This window comes from Labrus bergylta, chromosome 7 (genome assembly GCF_963930695.1).
Source record: "Labrus bergylta chromosome 7, fLabBer1.1, whole genome shotgun sequence".
NCBI lineage: Eukaryota > Metazoa > Chordata > Actinopteri > Labriformes > Labridae > Labrus > Labrus bergylta.
Window position 1 is genome coordinate 11094504 of NC_089201.1, and position 23895 is coordinate 11118398.

Consider the following 23895-nt stretch of genomic DNA (forward strand, 5'->3'; position numbering starts at 1 on the left):
TCCCTGTGGTGAATGAATCATGGTGTTATAGCATGGGGGGAGGGGGGACTTTCATTTAGACAAATGGAAGCTGATAGGCAATAATGGGATGGCTGTTTTGGCTTGCTGTCTGTGCGGAGCTCTAAATGAAAAAAATCTTAAAAGCCACAATAAAGCATTAGCCTGATTAACTTGAATTAAATAGCAAACATGCAGCTCACTTTGAAGTACAGTAAATACACCTCAGAGCAAAGATCCTACGTTTCCCTTTGAATATTTGAGGTACTGATTCAATTGCTCTTAATGGAATGAGTGTTTTGTTAGAATGGGTGGCCAAGAGAAGAAATTAAGTTGTCCAATTTTTTTAAATGCAGATGGTACATTAACTTCTCTTAAAATCTTGCACAAGATGTGACTCAGTGAAAAATTGTGGGGCTGTGTTGGATTGCTGAGCTATGCGAAACATACTTTTTTTTGTGTAGTACAAAGGTTTTAAAATGTTTTACAATGTCAACCGCTATCTACTCAGTTACATTTTCCAAGAACAATGCTCCTCTGCAGGTACCTTTAGAGGGGAAAATAAAAGGGCTACCTTGTCTATAGTAAATGGGAAGAACAGACAGTAGACTGTGGAAGAAGAGGTCTGCACATTTGCTCAAATGGGATGACAGGACGTCCTGAATATCAATCCATGTTGGACTACCCTCCGGTCAAGCATGGACTAAACATGTGATGCTTGCACTTTAAGCACTTTTGCACATTTTCTTCATCTTTCACTACAACCCAGCTGCAATATATTATCAAAATATTTAAAGTCCTTATTTTGTTCTCACTTGATGCATTTAAACATGCGGATGTGGCGCAGTGGTAGAATTGGCCATCTCTTAACTGGAAGGTTGGTGGTTTGATTCTCAGCACCTGCAGCCACATGTCTGATGTCATCTTTGTGCAAGACACTTAACCCCAAGTTGCTCTCACTGCTTTGTCGGTGACGTATAAATGGGATTAGTTTATACTGATGGCCACTTCACATAGCAGCCTCTGCCATCAGTGTCAAATGGGTGTGACCTGCGGTGTAAAAGTTTGGAGTAGTCATGGGACTAGAAAAGTGCTAGAAAAGCTTAAGCCCATTTAACATTTACCCTTTATATCACACACACATAAACGGTGAGCAGAAATAAGAGTAGTATGAAGCCTCTCATCTAACTCTCAGCAGGAAAGCAAATTACTGTAATAACTTATCAGTTCTTTTAGATATAATACAGTGTGCTAGCTTAAATTAAATCCATAAACCCCACAGTAAAAATTACACAAGATCCAATGTTTGTTTGTATTACATGATTTTTTTTTCTCCGTTGCTATTTATTTCTCACTTTGAGTTTATCTCACCACAGGGATCATTAAAGTTTAATCTAATCATCTCATCTTTCCTTTCCCCCCTCTCTCTCTCTTTCCAGCACTGTCCTCATTCTTTCCCTTTCTGTTGCTCCTCCTCTTCTCGTCTCTCTATCTGCATGATGCGCTCTCTATTAATATTTCAGGGCCTTATCTATGCTTCAATAGCTGTGTGTGCACCCTGAAACTGACAAGTGGCCTAAAGGGATTGTTATGAGTGTGTGTGTATGTGTGTGTGTGTGTGTGTGTGTCTATGTATCCATGCATACAAGAAAGAAAGGACTCTCAATGTTTTTGTATCTACGCTCTCTGCGGAGGATGAAATTTAAATTATACAAAAGCTCATTGCAAATCTGCATAAGAAACCTTTAACAATTCACGGTGATATGTGTTGAAAGTTGTACCCCCTGTGCTCTTTAGCACTAAAAAAAAGGAAATGTAATGAACTACATTTCTTTAAAATTGAAACAGCAAATGAGTCAAGATGCAGGATATGACATGCCTTCCTCTCATTACACGGCATTGAAACACAACAGAGCGGAACTGGAGTGAGCCGTGAGAGACGATTTCACACTAGAAGCAAACCAAAAGCCTAATTATGAAACCTCCAAGGCTGCTGTAGCTAATCATCTTAACTTTACCATCAGAGGAAGAGAGAGCAGAGATTTCACCTCACATTAGTCGCTTGAGATTTCAAACCAAGCAGCCAAATTGTCGTGATGACAGCTAGCCTTCAGAAGGCTGCAGGATGACTGATGAGCTGTGGTTTACCACATTCTTAATTTTCAGTCGTTTCAATTTAAACTTAACACATCTGTTATCTTTACGCAGATGATTTAGACTCTTGTATTCAGCAGACAGGATTTTAATCAACTGTTTCAGATTGTGTTACGTCACTTAAGCTGGCCACACACTGGATGATTTTCACATCTTAACCAATTTTAAAAATGTGGAAGACCACAGACATAAGGAAAGTTTCAACTGATTTTTATATAATCCTCAAATGCACACACTAGATGACTCATCCAGACTAGGAGACCACAAACCTGCCATTTGTAATAATGATTTCCCAGACATGAGATCTCCCAGAAACTCACTTGGTCAAAAGTGTTTTTCAGAAGAAAATCAAGAAAGACGATTGACATCTTCAGCTGGCTCTCCCGTTGTGTGTTTTGCAGCGAAACACAGAAAATGAGGAAAACAATATGGATGAAATTCTGGCTGAGAAGATTAGCACTCACTCAGGTCTCTGATCAATTTGATCAATCATCTTTGAGTCTCCGATTACTGATCAATATAATGACTTACTTCCTTAAAAAGTTCTGTTGATTACTTTGAGAGATTGTTTGTAGTTTTTCACAACATATCTGTCAAATGTACTATGAATCTTTGTTCTGGTTAGACAACAGCATTTGGATGCAAATACAAATCTGAAAGTGAAAAGAGACAACTGTTAGGAGCTTTGGCCTGTTGTGTTGCTCTAACATTGGGCAGTGTTTTTGAGGTTTTGCAATAAGACACAAGTTGAAATCTATTTGGCATGAATCGAGGAGCAATTTGTGCACATAATTTGAGTTGACCTTAATGATGAATGGAGGTCCTTCTGGTTGTATAAGGTCAGGGTGGATTCAGGAAACTCCCATTGATTCTTTTCTATCCGATCTAGATTGGAGTGTGTCCTTGTTTGGAAGCCTAATCTTCTGTAAAGCATTCAAACTGCACACGCACACACACACACACACACACACACACACACACACACACACACACACACACACACACACACACACACACACACACACACACACACACACACACACACACGCGACTCTTCAACCATGCACTTAGTAGTTTGAAATAATTATAAGAGGGGATAAATGTTGGGACTGAAAAGCTTTAATTACAGAGCCAGAGCTGGCTCTCTCTTTAGGGAAACATTTTTAATTAATAATCTATCTCTGCCTCTCTATCTCTCTCACTCACTGACTCTCTCTCTCTCTGTCTCTCTTGCTCTCTCTCTCACCCTATCTCCCTCTTTCTTTCTAGTGCATCACTTCTTGACAATTCAGTCAATTCAGACTTGTGTTGCTGACCTAATGTTGCTCTCCAGGTAAATACATCCACGGGTAAATAATGACAATGTGATTGTGCCCCCATACGCTAAGACTGCTTTCACATAAAATAACAGAATTAAAATAGTTTATTATTGACACAAAAAATAGAAGAGGATGGCTTAAATAAGATAATTTGACATCATGATTAAAACATCAGTTAATTATTTTTGATCTTCCATTAAATGTGCTCGATGCCTTCACCTACAGTGACTACATTCTCAACACTGAGACACTTAAATATTTGCACATTCATGCATGTTCATGTGTATGTGCTTCTTCCATATTTCAGCACTAAGCACACCTACTGAGCGCACCATTGAACACAATGGATGCCATGAAAGCATCATCGTCCTTGCTTGGTACTCAAAAAAACGTAGGAGTCCATTTCAAGAACCTTTTTTTTTTTTTCCCAAGTGAGTAAGCGTTACATACACACCCAGCTTGAAACCAGGAATAATGCTGAATGAACCATGATGTCAGGTGATTGAAGTTTTAACCAAGAGTAACCCAAACTGAATTAATGACAAATTAAAAAGTCAAGAGACCCCCATCTTAAAGTAATGTAAAATCAAAACATACTCAGATCAACCGTATGGTCAGAAAAAAAACATCTGCTGTGATTGATTGTGCAAAGCCTGTTGATAATATACAATATTTGAATAATTACGGATTAAGTGTGTGGTTATATGAAAAGGTTAAAGTAATGGTATGGTTAGATTACTGAACTAAAACATGTGTTTTCAGGTCAGTGTTTTCAGGTCAGTGTTTTACAGAATGTGAACATTGAAATGCATGACTGTGATGGGAGACCAACTATGGTATCCTGTAAGGAGTCAGATCTCCTTCACGCCCAATCACCCTGACCTCCACATCCTTAGCTGTTAGCCTCAGGACACACACTCACTTCTTTCTGCACTGGCACTAAATGTTTGAGTTGGATGTTAATCTTGATATTCAGAATCAACCAACAGGGGCATAATTCCTCCAGACACGAGACTGCTTGGCCTGATCTTTTATTAGTAGGCCTCATGGTTAATCCCTTAGGCTACATCATTTCTTATTACCCACATTAAAGGTTTGATAGTTTCCAAATACATGCTTTGCTTATGTTGGATTCAGTTAGGGGGATATTTAACAACACCATGACAAGTCCATGCATTCTTTGTGACACAGTTTTTGGTAGATTAAGGACTGCCAATCAAGTCCATCAGTTGTCTTTATATAGACTATTATTTTAATCAATTATTTGATGAATTAGTCTGTTTTTATTCACAAGAGCTTTGAAAATGTGCCGTACTTGGAGCTGTGTACGATCAAGACTTTACTTCTGTTTAAGGAAAATAGACACACGTGTCATCTAAATCTGTGAATCAACATTGACATGATTTATCAACGTCTTTTTGATTTTGGACATGTGCAAAGCCCTGCGCTCCGATGTACACACTGAGCATACTACCAGGATATGTTGGTGGTTATGTCCTCATCATCAAACATCAAGAGAAACTACTTAAAATTACGGCAAAATAATGTTCCCTTGGACTCCCATAACCAGAACAACCTCTAGGTAATATACTTTGAGTAGGAATTGTCTTTTCAGGTTTTTTGTTCTGTACGTGTACCACGTTAAAACATTTGACTTTGGATGACTAAGCTTTTTTCCTTTGAGACAGGCCGTTTTGAGTGATAGAAATAAATAGTAAAATGGAATGGTTTGCATGACTGTGATGGGAGACCAACTATGGTTAGATCTAATCGCTGAATAGACAAAGAAAAGTTCACCTATATAAACCTAATCAACATCGAATCATTGGAAGATGGTGTAAAAGCACCATCCATGATTGTGTCTCAGAAAAAAATTCTAAGGCATGGCACGGATGAGTTGAAAGCAAATTTAAAGTCAAAATGTTCAGAATCATCACTTTAACATTTGACTCAGCTTGGTATTTTGTGTTGGATATTAAAGGACAAACATGGGGCCTCTGTAAGCTGTGAGCAGAAAAACAGCATGAACATCAGGTACATCAAATGAACTGATTCTAATGAGATGCATCCCAGCTGGCGGCAGGGTGAGCCAGAGTCTCTATTAGTCTGAGGCAGAGTGACCAGAGGATCACGGAGGGGAAGTGAGGGTTTATAACAAGATGCTGCCTTGGAGGGCTGCCAAGACGTCTGCAGGATGGAGAGAGACGAGGAGAGAAAAGCAGGAACATCAAAGCCTGCAGCTGGCTGGGAGACACAGCTGGTATAAGGACTGGGCCAGCACAAGCCAATGGTGAGCAGTGTTTCATTGATGAGAACAACAACACGCAGTTAGAACAGAGCATGAAGAAGCAGAAAATAAACAATGTGGTTCTTAAAAGCTCCTTCACTGATGGTGAAGAGCAAGGCACGCAAACTGTCTCTTCAAGTGTCACACATTTCCATTTGAACTGCAGCTGTTTGATTAATTTGCTTAGGCACTTGAGTCTGAAAATCACTTTACCATGAAGACATTTACACATTAGGGTCGGCTTGTGTGGGCATAAGGCTAATAAAATATGTGCAATATGAATGTATGTAATTACAGACCTTATAAATCTCCAGCCTATCATTACAGTGACGTACTGTGCTTTTTTTCTAATTTATTTCACATACATTTTATTAAAATGTTGGATGTTTATTGTACAGGTGGCCAAAGAGGACAGGACATTCAGGCCAAGAACTTACCTTTCACGCATTCTCCTCACAGGTATCACAAGTCTAAATACTCAATTCAGTTTAGATTTGAGGGGCAAGAAATGGGCTTTATTTAGGTAAAACTAGTCCTCGAAGCAGGTTAGAATCTGACCCTTAGCATTTTAAGCATATCATTCCCAACTCCCTACTCCAAGATTAAGTACTCTTCTCACTGTCACATCCTCGCAATAAAGGCATAAAGCCCAACAAATGCTATAAAAAAACCTACTTTTGAACAAAATCAAGGCTTACAGCAGCAATTAACCTCAGCACTGCATTCAATACCAGAATCACTGTAGGAGTTAACACCCCAGCTATCATGTTGGCTGTCTGATGACATTCGAGTCGTATCCCCAACTAGTCTAGAGTCTTTTCTGTGGTACACAGTAACGAACAAGTGAATCATCAAAAACACGTATAAGCTATACAGCTCAAGATACATATCACATCACACAATTTCAATAAAACAGCAAGGCGCTTTAACAAAAGTGTAAATTAACTCTCATCAACTGTGTTTGAACCCCAGACCAGAACCAGAGGTACTGGGTCTGAAAACCAACATCTCCCACATTATATGACCACTATGTCATGATTTTCAAAGCAAAGGCTCTGACTCAGTTCCAGGGGTAACGTGTGGAGTTTTGAAAAGTAGGTAATCAGTCCGCAAGTATGCTGCTTTGGCAGTCCAATCTAGAAAAGCCAAGGTGTATGGGTAATCAGAATAGCATTGGCATCTGGGAGCCCTGAAAATACTACAGTAGTTGTTCATGTTTTTTTTCCTGTAGTGTAAAGGACAAGCTGAAGAATAGAAGAATAAGAATACATGATTAGGGGCAGAAATCTCTGTCAAATCGGGACTGAGAGTCTAGCAAACCATGTTCTGGTAGTAAAGCTATTCCTTTGATTTAACATTGCTTGTTTTTCTTCTCTTTGAGATGAGAGTGAAAGCAGCTTGCATTGAGACATGTTCCTGCCAGCTGGCTGATAGCCAGCTTGTCGTGGGGACCTGGAAAGACCTCCTATCAAACAGGGCTGTGAAACAGGGATGTGAGGTCAGCTTGTACGCTGGAGTGACAGTTCACAGGCAGCAGCACTAACAGGATGGGACAGCCAGCATGCAAGCTGTGATGGAGTGTGTCTTTATTAAGTCTGCTACATGTAAGGGCATGTACGGACACAAACAAATAGATGCTCACACACAGCATCAGGTAGCATAAAGCGGTGCTCCGACAGCAGGAACTGGCTCAGTTCCAGGCTCACATCCTGACAGCCACAGGACGTGTCTGATTAATGAACACACACGCTGTCAACACTCATCACAGAGGCAAGCACACATACAGGAATTACTCACAAACACACGAGCACATAGACAAATACACACAAACTTCCAACTTCATCACTGATTCAGTGCACGTTGAGTTTGTAAGCTCCAGTCCACACTCTACTGTTTCCTCGCCAAGGAGAACTCTGTGTTTTCTCATTACACAGAAAAGAAGTGTGGTTTCAAAGGGGCATGAATCAAACTTAAGCAAGACAAAGTACACTGGCAGCGACTGGAAAAATCCTATTACTCAGAATTCAGCCTATATGTTAAATGCAGCCATGTCACGAACCAATCCAGCTCCAATGCATTAAACATAAAGTAACCTCAACTAGTTTGAAAGCATGAGCACTGGTGGTTTAAGGGATACCATAAGCACCCCTGTTGTCTCTCTTTCTCACATGTAAGGACATTTTTTGGGCTGTCCTGGACAGGAGGAGCTCCGTTTTCTTAATTTGAACATTTTGGAACCATTACCTGATAAAAATGGCCAACAACAAGTCATTCTTCAACACCAAGGACGAGGGGCAGGAACATTATTGTTAAAGACACACTTCTTGATTTGGATCAGCAGCTTTCCCAGATGGCAGATTCACGTGAACTGTTGCTTAATCTCCAGAAACTTTCCCAGAAAGAGCTGAAGTTACATTTAAATATTGTCACCATGTCTGATTAATGGAGTTAGGGCATGATTCTAAGAGAGCTGAGATTGAACAAATTCCCTTCATTTGGTTATGAGAATGAATATTTTAAACACAAATGGGAAGCAATTCTCAAAAAATGTTCCCTAGATTTGATCCTATTTCTTATTGAGGAAGCCAGAAGGTGTATTTTAAATGTTTCTAGCCCCATGAAATACCATTTATACTATACGTGTTCAAACGATTCTGAGTGCCAGGATCTGGATCACCAGTGTTTTGGGGTTTTAGGTATTTTGATGCATAAAGTCTACATTACTTTTTATAACAACATGAAAACTGTCATCCCTCTGAAAGTGGCAAGTGGAATCCATTTCCTAGAAGATGTCTGATGACTCTTCCATATTTCTTGTTAGAGAATGAAAAACATGTAAGAAGTCCTTAAATGACTGTTGGTGCTGGAGCAGCTGGCTCTATGCTTTGGTCCAGGTTGAATGCCACATCCTTTCAACATATTTCACAGCCCCAATAATGTTTAAAGATATAATTCATTCTAATATGGAGAGCATTTTGCCATGATGATATCCCAATTAAACATTTGGGCAGTGATAGAGAATGATAGATGAAATGTATTAAAATGCAATCGTAATGTTGATCATTTGTTTAAGTCCTTTTATGAGAATAGGAGCCAAACTTAGTTCTTGAAAATACGAGTCTTGGCTGCTTGGGTTGTTAATTGGGGACAAAACAAAGAAATTTGTACACATCACTTTGGGCTTTTATGATGGGATATGAATTTAAATATTTCCAGACATTTTATCAGCTAACTCATTACTAAGCTGGTTTAAAAAAAATTATCAGGAGATCAGTGAATAATGAAAAGTATAATTTGTTGCCAGAGATATTTTTTCCAATTTGGAAAAGCTTCTTAAAGTGGAACCTTTAGAACGTTTTGTCTGTCTCTGTGTGCCAGCTCTTTGATTGAGCAACCTATATAGGCAGTGTACACCTATATGGTGTACACTGCCTCTCCTCAAACATCAGCCCCTTCCAACTATATAAACTGACACAGTTCTAAAAATATGATTACATTTGTATAAAATCATCCAGTAAACATAACTTTCAACATTTAAGCAGAATCTTTAAGATGCTAATGATCCTATATACAACAATATTTTGTTCATCATCATTGTGTTTTCTTAGAACAACCATTGCGTTATGCCACTTCCTAACTATCATGCTAAAACATGTGACCGCATCTATCTTTTTTCAGTGGGTGATGTGGAGAGGTTGTGTGTTCTATAATTACTATGGTGTGTGCGCTCACCATAATGAATGATGTGTTACGTCTGAATTGATGTGGGTGTATGTGAAGTGATTTACCAAGTACTGTCTACAATCTGCTGATTCCCCATCAATTTAACACGTATCAAATGAGCAGCAAACATTTACTGAGTGGCATTTTGTATTTGAATACATGAAATACAGTAGAAAAATACTGGTGCACAGGTTTTGTGGTTTACAAAGACAACCTTTTGCAATGTAATTCCTTGGCCATTCAATCGAGATTCATGGTTATTAATATAGAAAGCTGGCAAGTAATTTTAACCCTGACTCTCTGTCCCTCTTTCACACTCCTTCTTTCACACTCACACTCTCTTTCACAAATGTATAATAAGTTAATTTAGTATAACTACAGTCAATGGACAGATTCCATTACCACTTTGTCAATGTGATGGATAGGAACATCAGAGATGATAAGATTAGAATTCAGATGAAATGGCTCCAATCGTCAAGGAGCAGAAAAACACATTTCTGTCTAAGGAAAACTTTCAAATCAGGCCCTCGAGTGCAGTTCTATTCACTATTGACTCTGTTGGAAATTGAATTAAATGAGGGAAGGGAGAAACATCTTTTCCTTGTTACCTCAGCATCATGTCTAGAACGACAGACTTTCTGACTTCATAATATGCTTTAATGAAAACAGTAAATGCTACAAGGCTAGGTGTATGGAAGGACGTCGAATGACTTACACTATTAATAAAGTCTACATTTCATTTTTTTTCAAGAGACTTGTCCTCCTCCTGAAAGTGGTAAATGGATTCAATAATAACCCTGGTAGTAATTGATGTCATATAATGAGTTTGCTTGCGTCTTAATGCCAATCGGGTGGTGCAACTGTAGCTTCTCTTAGCGTTCCATAAAACATACTTGGTAAAAAAAAATATTAGCCCTCTAAATCTCCCTAATTATCCAATCTATCTGGTTTATCCTACTCATCACTCCTCCACAACATTTTTAAGAAGAGATCTAGGCTAGCTGGTAGCTTGTTTCATTCTTGTATTTCAGCTAAGCTAAGCTCTCTTGTGAAGAAGGCATGCAAAATATCCCCAGAATCCCCAATCAATGAGCCACAACTTAAACTTACATGGTGCATTATTACAGTAAAGTAGAAGAGAAGGTAGAGAGGGTGAATTACTGACCTTGGCAAACAACACCCCCTTTGCTGCGAGTGCGTCCTCTCCCCTTCCGTTGGGGTAGCACTCGTACCGTGCATCGATGATAGGATAGCGGCTAGCCAGAATCAGCCCACTGTTCAGGAATTTGAACCTTGAGCAACAGCCTTTCCATCCATACCGGCCAACATCACTCAGTACGTAGGGAAAGTAGCGGTGCAACTGTCGTCGCAGTCTAGTTACTGATCCGTGGTCAAACACTTCCTGTAGAGCCAGGAAATCCAAATTGGCAGGGAAAAAGGCAGAGATTTCATGGTCGAACGTCTCATCTCCATGTCGGCGTTTGCGTCCAGGACGCTTTAAGACTGACGTGCGAGGAACATGAGAGAGTGTATTGTTGGAGGATATCCCTATGCCGCCGTCTCCTGCATGGTAGCGGGTGAGGGATTCCCTGGAAGCAGTCATGCTGCCTGTGTCTCCCATTGCCTGCTCACCTGTCCGATGGTTTCCTGTTTCAGTCTCCTCTTCCTGGGGGTCTGGTTCTGGGGCACTGATGCTGATTTTAACCCCTGAGGTGTGAAGTGGGCAATCTGGGGATGGTTTTGGCTGAACTGCTTCCCCATGCATGGGACAGTCATGATGGCTTTGGGCATTCTGAGCCCCATTGGAATGCAAGGGGCAGTCATGAGCCTCCCCTGTAGTGTGGACTGGACATTCTGAGGCACCATTACTGTCTGCAGTATGAAGGGGGCAGTCTTTTGTGGTGTCTGCCCCGTCTGAATGAAGGGGGCAGTCAGATGAGCCATGGTCTCCTGCAGAAGAGGAGTGAACTGGGCAATCGATGGCACCTGGGGGATGAATTGGGCACTCTGTGAGGGGTTCAGTTTCTGTGTCTGCTGGGCCATTGGTGGTGTGGGTGTGGTCTGGACGCTGGTCCAGAGAGGAGGTACGACGGAAACCTGTAGCAAGGCTACTAAAGGATACCGCACTAATGAATGAAACAGATAGAAAGAATATGTTTTTAATGATGTAATCACCACAATGAATGCTTAAATTGGTGCTAATACATATGCAGAAGAAGCAATGAAATCAGCTCTCCTCACCTGATAGAAGTGTTGGTAGGTGAGTCAATGTAGATTTTAATCTGAGGCCGACTGGCACCATTGCGGATCCTCTTCCCTACCTCCCGGGCTCTCCTGTGGGTGTCTGACAGGTTGTTGAACCTGGCCAGGGAGTCAGGCAGCAGGCATACATTGGCACTGCAGAAACAGAAGCTTCTTCCCTGTGGCCTCCATTCTCCAATTCCAACACCACCTGGTCCAGCTTGGCCCTCCTCAGCCTGGTGTTTGTCTGGTCTGCAAAAGGTAATCAATAAAATGCAATATCAAGTCAAACAGAAGAGTCAAAAAAAATGTTTTCAGAGCCAAGCTAGAAGTTTCCCCTTGCTTCCAAACAAGCCACAATAAGCTAAGCTAATTACAATTCTACAATGCAGACCACTTTTGTCCAAAGGGGCATACATCTGAGAGTAAGTGCAACACAAGCAAGGATCTAGACAGGAGGAAAATCGTCAGATTAGAATGTTAGATTCAAGTCAGGGTGTGTAGTATTTTTTTTCTTTCAGTCATCATCATCATCAACAGCTTCATTATCAATGTAATCATCATCATATCTTAATCCACACCATCCTCAATGTCATTGTTATCTTCGCATCACGAGCAGTATCCAAATCATTAAGTGCATAGGTGTTCATGACAGAGCTGGGTCTTCAGCGTTTTCTTAAAGGATGGAAGGGATTCAAATGCAGATCAAATGGAGTTTTGTAACTCATTACCCCGGGGACTACAGAAGGGAAGAGTCTAGCTTGTAGCTTAAGGACCTGTTGCAATGGCTAGTAATGTAAGCTAGCTACAGGGCTGTGAATTTGATGTGAGCAGCAGCTATAAGCCAGTGGAGTGTAACATTTAGCTAAATCCTTACAGTGTCTGACTGGCATTTGAAAGACTGTGTATTTCCACAAGACAAAAAGTATGATTTACCCTTGACACAAAACCATAGATTTATTTCAAGGCTAAACAATTTTTCATTCAAAATACTTCAATGAAATAAATGTTCTTCTAACTTAATCTGATTCTATTCTCCTTCTGTTACTGCCCTCTACTTCCTCCCCCAATAAAGATCACAGCTCTTTGACTTTAAACTATAAACATGTGGTGCTACCCATGAAGTTTGACAAACTATTACCACATGTTGTGGCAGCAGCATAATTACTGGATATGAACAAAGGAAACTTCTGTCACATTTATGCAAAAGGCTATCTGCTGAGTTTCAGGAATAGACTGCCACTCTTCCACAGCAAACGGAGCCAAGTACAGTATATCATAGTTTTGGTTATGGTGGGTAACCATTTAGAAACTGGTAGAGCGTGGCACATGGCATCCAGACCAATGAGCAGACTATCACTTTAGAAGATAAACACTCCATTTCCTGCTTCTTGAAATCTCCAAATCTGAACAGCAGGCACTGTGGATATATAATGAAGCATGATGCTGAAATAGAATGGGCTGTTTTTCTCCTCCATTTCGGTCAGAAACACATTCTGATGCAAAGTTGAACAGAAAATTGGATTGGTAATAGGCATTTTTTTTCCCATAACACCCAGTATGAAATTCAGGAAAAAGGACCATCAAAGGATAAATTGAGTTGAGTGTTTATCCAATTTGACTGTAAGAGGATTTCATATTGATGACTGATTGCCTCTTTTACATTATGTTTGTTCCAATCATAACTAAATGCTGCATTTTTCTCTTACTTTTATTTTCAATGTAATTCTCAAGGAACCAAAAACAACAACAAATAGATGGCTTATAGTGAAAAAAATAATAGTGAAAAAAAATACTAACCTGCGGTAGGTGTACAGGTAAGGCTGGCGGACTGCCTGCAGGGGAGCCCAGACGATGAAGCCCAGCAGAGCAAAGGGCAGGGAGGCGAAGAAGAGTAGCAGGTACAGAGGTGCAGAGATCAAGACACACAGGGTTAGGAAGGAGCAGGGGTCCTGAGAGCGCTGTCGCTTCTCCAGCGACGTGGGCACACAGGATGCCAGGAGCCGGTCCAGAAGCCAGTAACAAGGAAAAACCAGGCTCCACGACAAGCCATCCAGAAAGTGCAGACAGGCACCGGAGTACGGGGTGACGTGGAGGACCATCTCTCCTCTTCTATTTTCTCTCTTTCTTCCTCTCTGTCACTTTCTCCTCACACGTTCTGCAGCCACCCACATACACACTTTAAGCAAGCAAAAACAAATCTGCTACAGAGATCTCATAAATATAAATAAATAGAAAATAAATCTGGCTCAAATGTAGACCCTCCCCCCTTCTTGCAGAGAGGTACACTACATGGTTTGGGTGACTTATGTCTTCACAGATCAGCCTGTCTCAGTCTCAGTGGCCCTTCTCAGCAGTAACAGCCTCTGCAGGGGGAGTGGAGGAGCACAGCGTGGAGGCAGGAGGTTTCCATGATGACAATTTTCCTGTTGGATCTATGATTGCGAGGACTCCAAAGACCACAGGAGGGAGAGACATTGGTATGTCCCCGAGGACCTGGAGAAAGGGAGCAGATCAATAGAGAAAAGGGAGGAAATGGGGAGGAGGTGGGAAGAGAGAGCGGAAGAAACAGAGGACACAGATCAGTAATGGACTCTCTCTTATGTTAGCATGCCAGGAGCTAAATGAAGCTTGCAAGTCCCCTTATGTTTTAACATATTGAATATATGTAGCCAATGATGCCGCTATCTTCACAGGCAGAATCAACAGCTGTAGCTTGCCTTTTAGATCAAAGAATCCTGTATTGTGTCTTCCTTTCTTTGTATTTTTTGAAGACATATTTTCAACATTGCCCATTGCTCTCGCGTATCTTACATTTAATTGATTGAGTTAAACAATAAAATGAGGAGAAATGAGTCGCAAAGAACATAAATATTCATTCAAAACCCTGACATTTAATGCTGGTTCAAATCACACACAACAAAGTCTTCACAATAAAAGAAACAAAACGTCCAAGGAACACAATACGTATCATGGTACAAAACATCTCTTTTCTACGTTTAGCTATTTGATCTGTAAGCATAGAACAAATTATTAAAAAGATGTTTGTCCAGTCTATTATTGCTACAACATCAAAAGGAGGGCAGTTTTACACTTGTGATAAATTAAGCAATATGAAACATTCATCAATGATAAAAGGCAATGTCATAACATTGTGTTGGACTTTATTTTCTTAATGTAAAATATGGCAATTTGAATAAAATAGCTATTAGGGCTGTCAGCATCAACTAGTTAATCAAAATGAATTAAGGTCTGAAATGTATGCATTCATTTGTCAATCACAATTTATCACATGCTATTTTGTCCATTTAGGCACACCGTAGATAAGCTTCTGCAGTGTCTCCCTCTAGTCACAGTGATGGAAAAGAACGACGCTGCTGCAACTTTGAATGTCTCATTTTACTTAATAAAACATCCAGACAGCTCAGTTGATGAGTCAAAAGTATCATCCACCTTATGACATAAAACATTTGACTTTTTTACTGCTCCTTTTAATAGTTAAAGGTCCCATATTATGCTTTTTCTGGTTTTATATGGTAGTGTGTTTTCCAAGTGTCCTGTGCATGTTTAGGCACATCAATGTGAAAAAAGTCAGCAGAAATGCGGCTTCTCCTACGTCCTCCTGTTAGCTGTAGCTTTAGCCGCATGTAATGCTCGGTTCTAGCCCCCCTCGAAAAAAATGTGTCAGTCCGACGTCATTGTCAGTGTGAGATCACTGATCTAAGCCCATTGGCTCGTTGTGGCAAGCCCAGCAGCTCATGTTGCACGCCCGTTAACTTCTGTAGCACGCCCACAATAGCCTGCCGTAGCACAGTAGTGCTAAGGTGCTAATGTTTAAGCTCCCCTCGGACGGAGCCAGTGGCTGCATTCCAAATATGGTAAAAGAGGCGGCACATTTCCGAGAACCGTGCTGAGCAACTGACCAATAACGACAGAGCGGATCGCCAGACCAATCAGAGCAGACTTGGCCCATATGGGGCTCTGCAGTGTGGGCTCACAGCAGATAGCTAACAGACTCAGAGCGGAGTGGGAGCAAGGAGGAGCAATACATGAAAACAGACACTTTTTTTGGACTTTAGCTATTGTGAACGTACAAAAGTAGGTACATAGATTAAATATACGAACCCCAAAAAGGGCATAATATGGGCTCTTTAATGTTGTAACTTTCAGTCTACCGTAAGGTCTTACTTTATTTCAAAATAAAAGCAGGGTTGAATTCAAACAGAAAGTAAAGCACTCTCAGCTAAAGACAGCACACATTTTCATAATAAAGGCCTAAGAAGTTTTATTTTTAAATGCAAAATAATGGAATTTCAAACATGCGATTAAAAATGTGATTTTATCACGATAAACTGTTGACATTTGGGGATTTATCGCAGCTTAAAAATGTATTGTTTAATAGCCCTATTTTATAAATCTTTCATTATTCCAAGCATGGTGCTTTTATTGCAATTTATGACTGCCTTCCTCCCTTGTAGATTCTAATTAAAAGTGGTCTTTAAAAATTCTTACCATGTGGGTTTGGATGGTAAACCAGTGATCACAGAGCTTTTATATGTTTGTGTTTTGAATGTTTTTTAATAGCTAATGAATATGTAACATTCATTCAATCTTTGAGTGCCTGAGAGGAGAGGAGTGCAGGAGTTCTCTTATTTAATTGATAGAGCATTAGAAACCTCTTTAATTCGGGGCAGGAACTTAGCCTTAAATTTAGAAATCATTCCCAGAAGGACAGGTGGTAAATGTTTAGATAAACGATGACAATCAATACAGCACAAACAGACGCTGTATTAAATATCTTAATGCTTCTTGCCCATAAAAGGCTTAAGGCTTTCATGTCCGTCAAATGCTTCTCAGCGTATTTTTTTTTTACCAACCATCAAATCCACCAGCATGAATAAATAATGAGTAGATGAGTTGGTTCATGTTAACAGCCGGGGGTTTCAGACAGATGCAGAGACTCTGACCTCAGAGTAACCTCAGAAGTCCCACAGGGACCACCAGACAGAAGCAGCACGCTTTTAAGTTAAGGCTGTGTCAAAATCTATCAAAGCACGCAGCCGGGACTCACCATATGTTCACCCATTATGCTAACAAACACACATGTCATGTTAAAAATGCTGTAGATGAAAAGAAACAGCATTTACTCACTTGTACTAGTTTGTTGCCACAATCAAAGAACTGGTATCCAACTCCTAATGGAAGTATAACAGCACCTTCACATTGTCACTAAAACACAAGGCTGACACCCCATCGTTTTAAATGTATTTTACCAGGGTCTGTTTTTCTAGCTTTTCAAGACAAAACACTTTTTAAAAGAAAACCAATGAGTGAGCAATTTGTCACCACAGGCTACCATTAAGGCCCAAAATGAGACTCTTTTGTTTGACATGCTGAGCCTCTGAATAGCACATTATCAGAAGAACAATAATCATCATCTCCGCACTCAGGAATCTTCTTCACTGATCACTGGTAGTTCAAACCAACATGATGGCTCACTGTCCCTCTAAATGGCAGTCTGAGTTGATGTGTTGTGGTCTATATGATTAACCAGTCTTATAGGTCCCAACCTTTGAATCCACAAACCCTGCAGGTTATTATGGCTTTATTGGGGAGAAGACAGTGGATAGCATTGGAAAGAGTGGGTAATGAGGCATGTGGCAAAGTGGCTGAGTCGAACCCCGACTGCATATATCGGATTATAGCTTTGGTACATGGAGCACCATTATATCTGCTAGGCTATCTGGCGACCATGTTTATGAGTTTATTATTCTCTCTGATATCAAGCAATAACATAATTGACTTTTATCACAGTATATTCAGCATCTGGATGTTCTTCGGACTGAGGTCACGGCCTTAAGTAACTGTATATGTAGAATAGTAAATGAGATTGATTACTGGGTAAAAAGTGCACTTTTCAGAAAGACACTGTGCATAGGCCTACATAGAGGATTGATGAGTCAAAGAAAAGTCAGTGAATTAATGGCAGGAAGCAGCAGACGGCTGCATCCTCACATAAACTCCCTTTCTGCTCTGCTGCCTGGCAATTAAGATGTAAATTGCTGCCTTTCCTCATTAAAAAGGAAAGAATTCACAAGAAAAAAAACAACACATGGTTAATCCAAATAGAATTCATTACTTACACAATATTTATGATGACATTTTTTGATATTGAAAAGCTTTTATTGTCTTTTTGCTGGAGGACATAGTTTACCACATTTCAGTGAAGAGGGTCATCCAAGTGAGGACAGAGAATGCTGCCACTGATAGGAAAGAGAACAAAAACACTACTCTGCTGCTTACAGCATATCAGTCTCTCACAGTGATAAACAAAAGGTTTAAAAAAAGGACACTGTGGTGATTTTATCACCTGACCGTACGCAGGTTTATTTCACCATTTGGAATTTTACTTCAAGTTAATTTATTTAAACTCTTTAGATGCCTCCATGTGCATTGCATTTGATTAGAAAAAAAGAAAGAAGAATCATAACATATTATCTAATTTCCTTCACGGTCTAAAGGACTATGCTCAAATGAAGAATCTGAAAATGTTGTTTTATTAGGAGATGGATAATACCCTGACATCTGTATGCTCATTACAAAGACAGTATTACCAAGCCAGAGCCAGTCCCTGGACTCTCATGCCAGAGACCTAAACCTTGGCAATGTTTCAAAATATGTTTTATAATCATTACAGAATATGTTCTGAAAGATTAAAAAAAAAAACAAGAGATTCCGACCAAACACAGAAACCCTCTGCTCATATCTCTAACTATCGCCAACAAAACAGTACTTCTAAACTGGAAATCCAAGCAGTCATTACACACCAACCACTGGATCAATCTTTTAACAGAATTTATAACAATGGAAAATTGACATCCTCGCAGAGAAGCAATATATCGGCCTTCACGGAAACATGGGACCCATTCCTCAACCTCCTTATTTATAACCCTACCACCACTGGGAACTGATTCCACGCACATCTTCCAAAAATCCATCATTCATTATAACATAAAGTAGCTTTATACTATACTATTATAGCATTAGTATTATTTTATGATTTGTATTTTTCTTTCTATTAATATTTTGCTTCTTTTATAATTAGTAGTAGTACTGTTCAAACCAAGGACCCCCCACCTCACACCCCCACCCCGTCACACTTGCGCTACATAACCCATACATTTCTATTTTTTGTATTTTGTCAATTGTCACTCTGCCACTATTGTTTTCATGTTTTTTTACCAATAAATAATAATAATAATAAAAAAAACAAGTTCTGAAATACTATAAATCATAACGTCTTTACCAATTTGCAAGTTCACAACAGTGCTGCTATGAAGTACCGCCAGCACTCCACTGATAGCGTAATATTGATGTCCCAGTGTGGTATTTCATTTAGCACTTGGAGTTGCTGAGGCATGAGAGGCCTGCCATGTAAACAAACAACAGGAGCTCCACCCAAACACAAAATGTTTTTTTCACCACTTTCCCCCCTCTGTTTCACATCTGTTAAGCTGCAGAGAGTCGCCCCACCATCCCAAGTCTTTTTGTCATACATTGAAGATGTGAAGATGAACTGGCAATTGATAAATTAGCTATTTACTCATATAACAAGAATATGTTTTATATCCATCTGGATTCACTTTTTTTTTCAAAACAACATTTTTAACACATTTATATAACTAGATATGTCAGTCTGTCTAATAAACTTTACAGTCAGGTCTGTGCCTCAGGCTTTGCTTCTACAAATGTACACAGAATGTTTACAGCTTGTCCAAAGGAGGACGTCACTGTGATATGACAAAATACTTCAAGCTCCAGTGAAAGATTCCTTTCAGGATTTTGTTTTGATTGATAAAAAACATGATATATTGTGCTAAATTAGAAGTTTTGCTACCTTTATAGAGCTTTATAGAGTAAGCTGGTGGAGTAGTTTGTAACTACATGCTGAGCCAGGCACAATGACAATAACAGAACAACAAAGAAAGCGAAGTAGAAAAAGGGAAGCAGTTAAGAAAACCAAAACATATGCACTCCTTTGATTATTATTGACTGCATTTCCCACCTTTAGATGTGATTTGAGGAAGACAGCTATCCTAAATGATTGACAGGTGGTGGATGTGGTTACGTTGGGTTTCGGGGCTTTCTGTACAGGCTGTGTTGAATCCCATAACTCCAAGTTTAAAAAAACAAACATTTAAAAGGCTTCCATTCTTCAAGTATTTTTTCCTCTGATTCTGTGAATGTTTTTCTCTTTTTTGAACTACAGAAAAACAACCGTCAATCACAGGTGATATATCAGCAAGCACAATCTGTCACACTTATCAGGGAAACACAGCAGTGAATAATTCATGCACTAACACACAGGCCTATAGGATGGGGAATAGGAAATACACACATGACTGCAGAATATCCAGCAGGATTTAGCGATTAAGACATTTAAGTGGAAATCAAACTAAATACTCACACATGGACACACCATACAGCCCAACTACATAGTGAATGCATGGAGGCTGAGACTTACACAGTACATGCTTGTTTCTGGGTGGGGAGTTGATATCTTTCCCCCAGCCAATGACAGCGTGCAGGCGAGTTTGGGAGTTGATACAATTCAGCGATTGGACACGATTCAAACAGGCGAATATGGCAGACACGGACAAATATAAATAAACAGCATTTCTGGGGGTCATAAGGGAATTTTCATGTAAAGCGAGGGTCCGGGTTTTTTGCCGTTACTTGTATTGATTAAAGATTATTGATGACTATTGTAGTTCTGTATTCATCAGCTATTAATGGTGTGGGTTAGTAAACCCCAAAGTAGGTATTAGGTTGGAGTTTGAAAGATTGAAACTTCACAGAGACACACAGTTTGGGCAGCAACAGGATTCAGCCAAGACATAAGAGCCTGTTCAGATATTCATACACACAAACACACACGCACATACACACAAACGTACGCACACGCATATATTATGGAATCATCTGCCTGTTCAGATAATGTTCTTTATTTAGTACACATGCTGTGATTGTGAGTCCCACGTCATTGCTGGTGCTTTGACTGCCCTAAAAAGGATGCTGATGGTATAAAAGAACTGCCAAGTTGATAAGGCTCATTCCAAAAAATGGGTGAACGTTGGGTTGGCTGTGAAGTGGAGTTGGCCTGCTTTCTGTTGGACAGGCAGGTTCCAAACACCAGTGCTTAGCTTGTGCTATAGCGTGTTAAATTATTACTAGCTAATTATTACTAACTGAATCTGCCTTAAGTCAATTGACCAAAACGTTTTATTAGGCTTGTTTTTACCATGGAAAGAGGTAAACGTTTTACATGTGTGCAACAATTCTTGATTGGTTTAATCATCTTTTTTTATAATCAAGCACCTTGGTGTTCCCACAATGTGTGTGTGTCAGATATGATAACCAAAGCCAGATTTGGAAAACCGACAGCATTGTAATGGATCATTGACTATAGAGCCCCTTTATTTGAACATAATTACCAAGGGAGAAATAGTTATAGAACAATAATGCATTTTTTTCTGGAGTGGCCTTTTGTAAAAAGTTACTATTCAGTTGGCTGTGTGTCTTTTATTAATGAATCCCCAGAGAGTGCTTTGTTTATCATAATTGAGTTTTTAAAACTCACAGCTAGCGTCCAATATAAATGCAATGTGACGAGTGGTGCTCTAATCAACGAGCTGTGTGGGTGTTAGCCCCCAAACAGACAAAAACAACAATACTTCAAAATGATCTTTTTCTCATTTGCATATATAATGAATGATGTGAATGGAATCCATCAGAGAATAGAGGATGGCATGTTGAGGGAAATAAAAGCCCCTGGTGACAATATGTGGTAAAATTCCTTCCTTCATTTGCCTGTTTGAAAATACATGCATAGACTTTACAAGGTGCATTTAACCTGTATTCTCTACAGTGGCTAGTAGAGGACTATCCCACTGGTTGCAAGAAGAGGTCTTACTCTATAGGAGTCTATCCATCTTTTTCCTTGATTTATTACCTCAGGAAATATTTCCTAATGACTAATTGGTCTCAATAGGTGGGTGAAGTGTTCTTCTATACAGCACAATGTTTATTTTGTAATTATAGCTCTCGTTTCTTGTAAAATAAACAATGAGTCAGGATCTGTCAGGGCTAGGCTAATTAGCACACTACTGTCAATCAAATTAACTCACAAAACAAAATGCCAAACTGAAGGTGTCAGAAGGTACGTAAATAACCATTACAAGACATTATGCCCCATCTTCTTGTAAACAGAATAAGCTGCGATGCTTCTTGTGGAAAAGGAGAACTTTCAATACATTTATTCTTATGGCTTATACTTCATGACACAAGTACAGATTAACAGTGTACAGGGAAAAAAAATGTTTCTGAAAAAAATGTTGCAACAAAACATTGCAGTACAGCATGTGAAACACTTTCAGATGTAATGAAACACCCGAACACATTACATAATAGGATGCACAGCTCACTTCACGGGGTAAGTGAGCTGTGTCGACACAAATCGACAACCAGGAAGTGAGTGATGAATGACTATGTCAGCTTGGGAACTGTAGTTTGTTAAAAGTTCCCTCACACATCTGCTTCTGAGAATTTCCCCCTTGGCCCCCGATCAATACTGTCTGTCTGGATAACAGAGAGAAAAAACTACGCGTGAGCGCCCACCCCTTCACCATGTTTATTGATAGCCAAAAGGCTCCTATTCACTTGCTTGTGTGTGAGCGAATCAATAGCATGTGTGTTTACTCTGTAAGCCTTTGTGAGTGTGCATGACATCTGAGTATGTGTGCATGCTCAATGTGTGAGACCAACACCATGGTGCGTGTTTGTTTATGTGAATGTGATGTGTACGTGGGTGTGTGTCAGTGCAAAGTAGTGCAGTAGCTGAATGGAGAATCACAGTGATCAATGCCCTCCCTTTGTAGGAGGGAGAATAGAGCATTGAGCCACATCAAACACATACAGATGCACACATAGAAGAAAACTCTGAAGAGGGTACACTGATAAGACAAACTAGACCATCTGGCAGAAATTAGAATAGAGCTGGAGTGCACACCAGTGTTATTATTGCCCCTTCATCTAGTGGTCTTATCCCGTTCCTCTCTGTCCGTCTCCTTCTTCTTTTTCTCTTTTAATTTTCTGTGTCTGTTGTACCCCAGCAGCTTCTGCAACACCAGCAGTTAATTCTGCAAGAGCCACGTGTAGTGTACACACATGAACACACACACAGACACGCAAACAAACACACCTTACACACAGGCACCCGGACACACACCTAACACATAAAAGCAGGCAAAGGCCAGTGACGTCTCTCTGCTCTCAGCATGCTCCAGGGAGTTTGGTTGTCATGGTGACCTAGTCACATGCACTTAGTAACTGTACTAGTGTGGCCGCCTGTCAGTGTACAGAGAGCACACAGTGAGGATGCAGCACTGTCTGGCTCTCAGATACAAACTGAAATGTTTGCAGGATATAGAAAGAGATGAGAAACACACATTCACACACAGGGCATGTAAGACGATACAATCCAATGCAGCATGTCAGGTGTTTACTTCATGCTTTTTCTCTTGATAATAAAAATACCTGTTACATCTCCTCCCGGCGGATGGTCATTTTCCAACCAATTAAGAATCGTGGCTCTTTCAATTGCTTCACATTTCCATCAACAACAATGTTTCTGGGCTGAGATCAGGCCCATGGGACTGCTGGGCGGAACAACAACTCCCAAGAGAGCTCTGGGTTCTCAACTGGCCTGGATAAACTGTCAAATTATTTATCATCTAGCAGGAAAAAGCCACTAGATAATTACTGTTAGTATTTCACAGCGTTATTACTGTAAAGATGGTCTCAGGAGGGTGCTTTTACATGTGAGTGTACATGCATCAGCTCATACTGCAGTTCTTGATCATTTGTGATGTAAAAAATAACACAAGTAACACAAGACTCCATAGCCAGAGGAGTCATTTACTTGAGAATTGGCCGGGGAGTCATTTCTCATAAGTATTTTTGTGGGAGTGGGATAGGACAGGAGTGACAATGTCTCACACTCTAATAGCCATAAGACCTCCCTGGATGTAACGGATCCTGTTTGCAATGGGGAAATAATGATGTGTGTGATTTTTCAAATCATTTTGTGCAGGGACAAATATGATTCTTCTACCA

General features: G+C 40.0%; 1 protein-coding gene across 1 annotated transcript in view; it reads right to left on the reverse strand.

The window, feature by feature from the left end:
• Window positions 1–23895, reverse strand: part of smpd3 (sphingomyelin phosphodiesterase 3) — a 72745-nt gene that overhangs the window by 25565 nt on the left and 23285 nt on the right. Inside the window, exons 2-4 of the mRNA XM_020652764.3 lie at window positions 13522–14217; window positions 11722–11973; window positions 10646–11606 (exon numbers count right to left, since the gene is read on the reverse strand). Coding sequence (XP_020508420.1) covers window positions 10646–11606; window positions 11722–11973; window positions 13522–13823 — 1515 coding nt within the window. The 5' untranslated portion in view covers window positions 13824–14217. The remainder of the gene's footprint in view (window positions 1–10645; window positions 11607–11721; window positions 11974–13521; window positions 14218–23895) is intronic.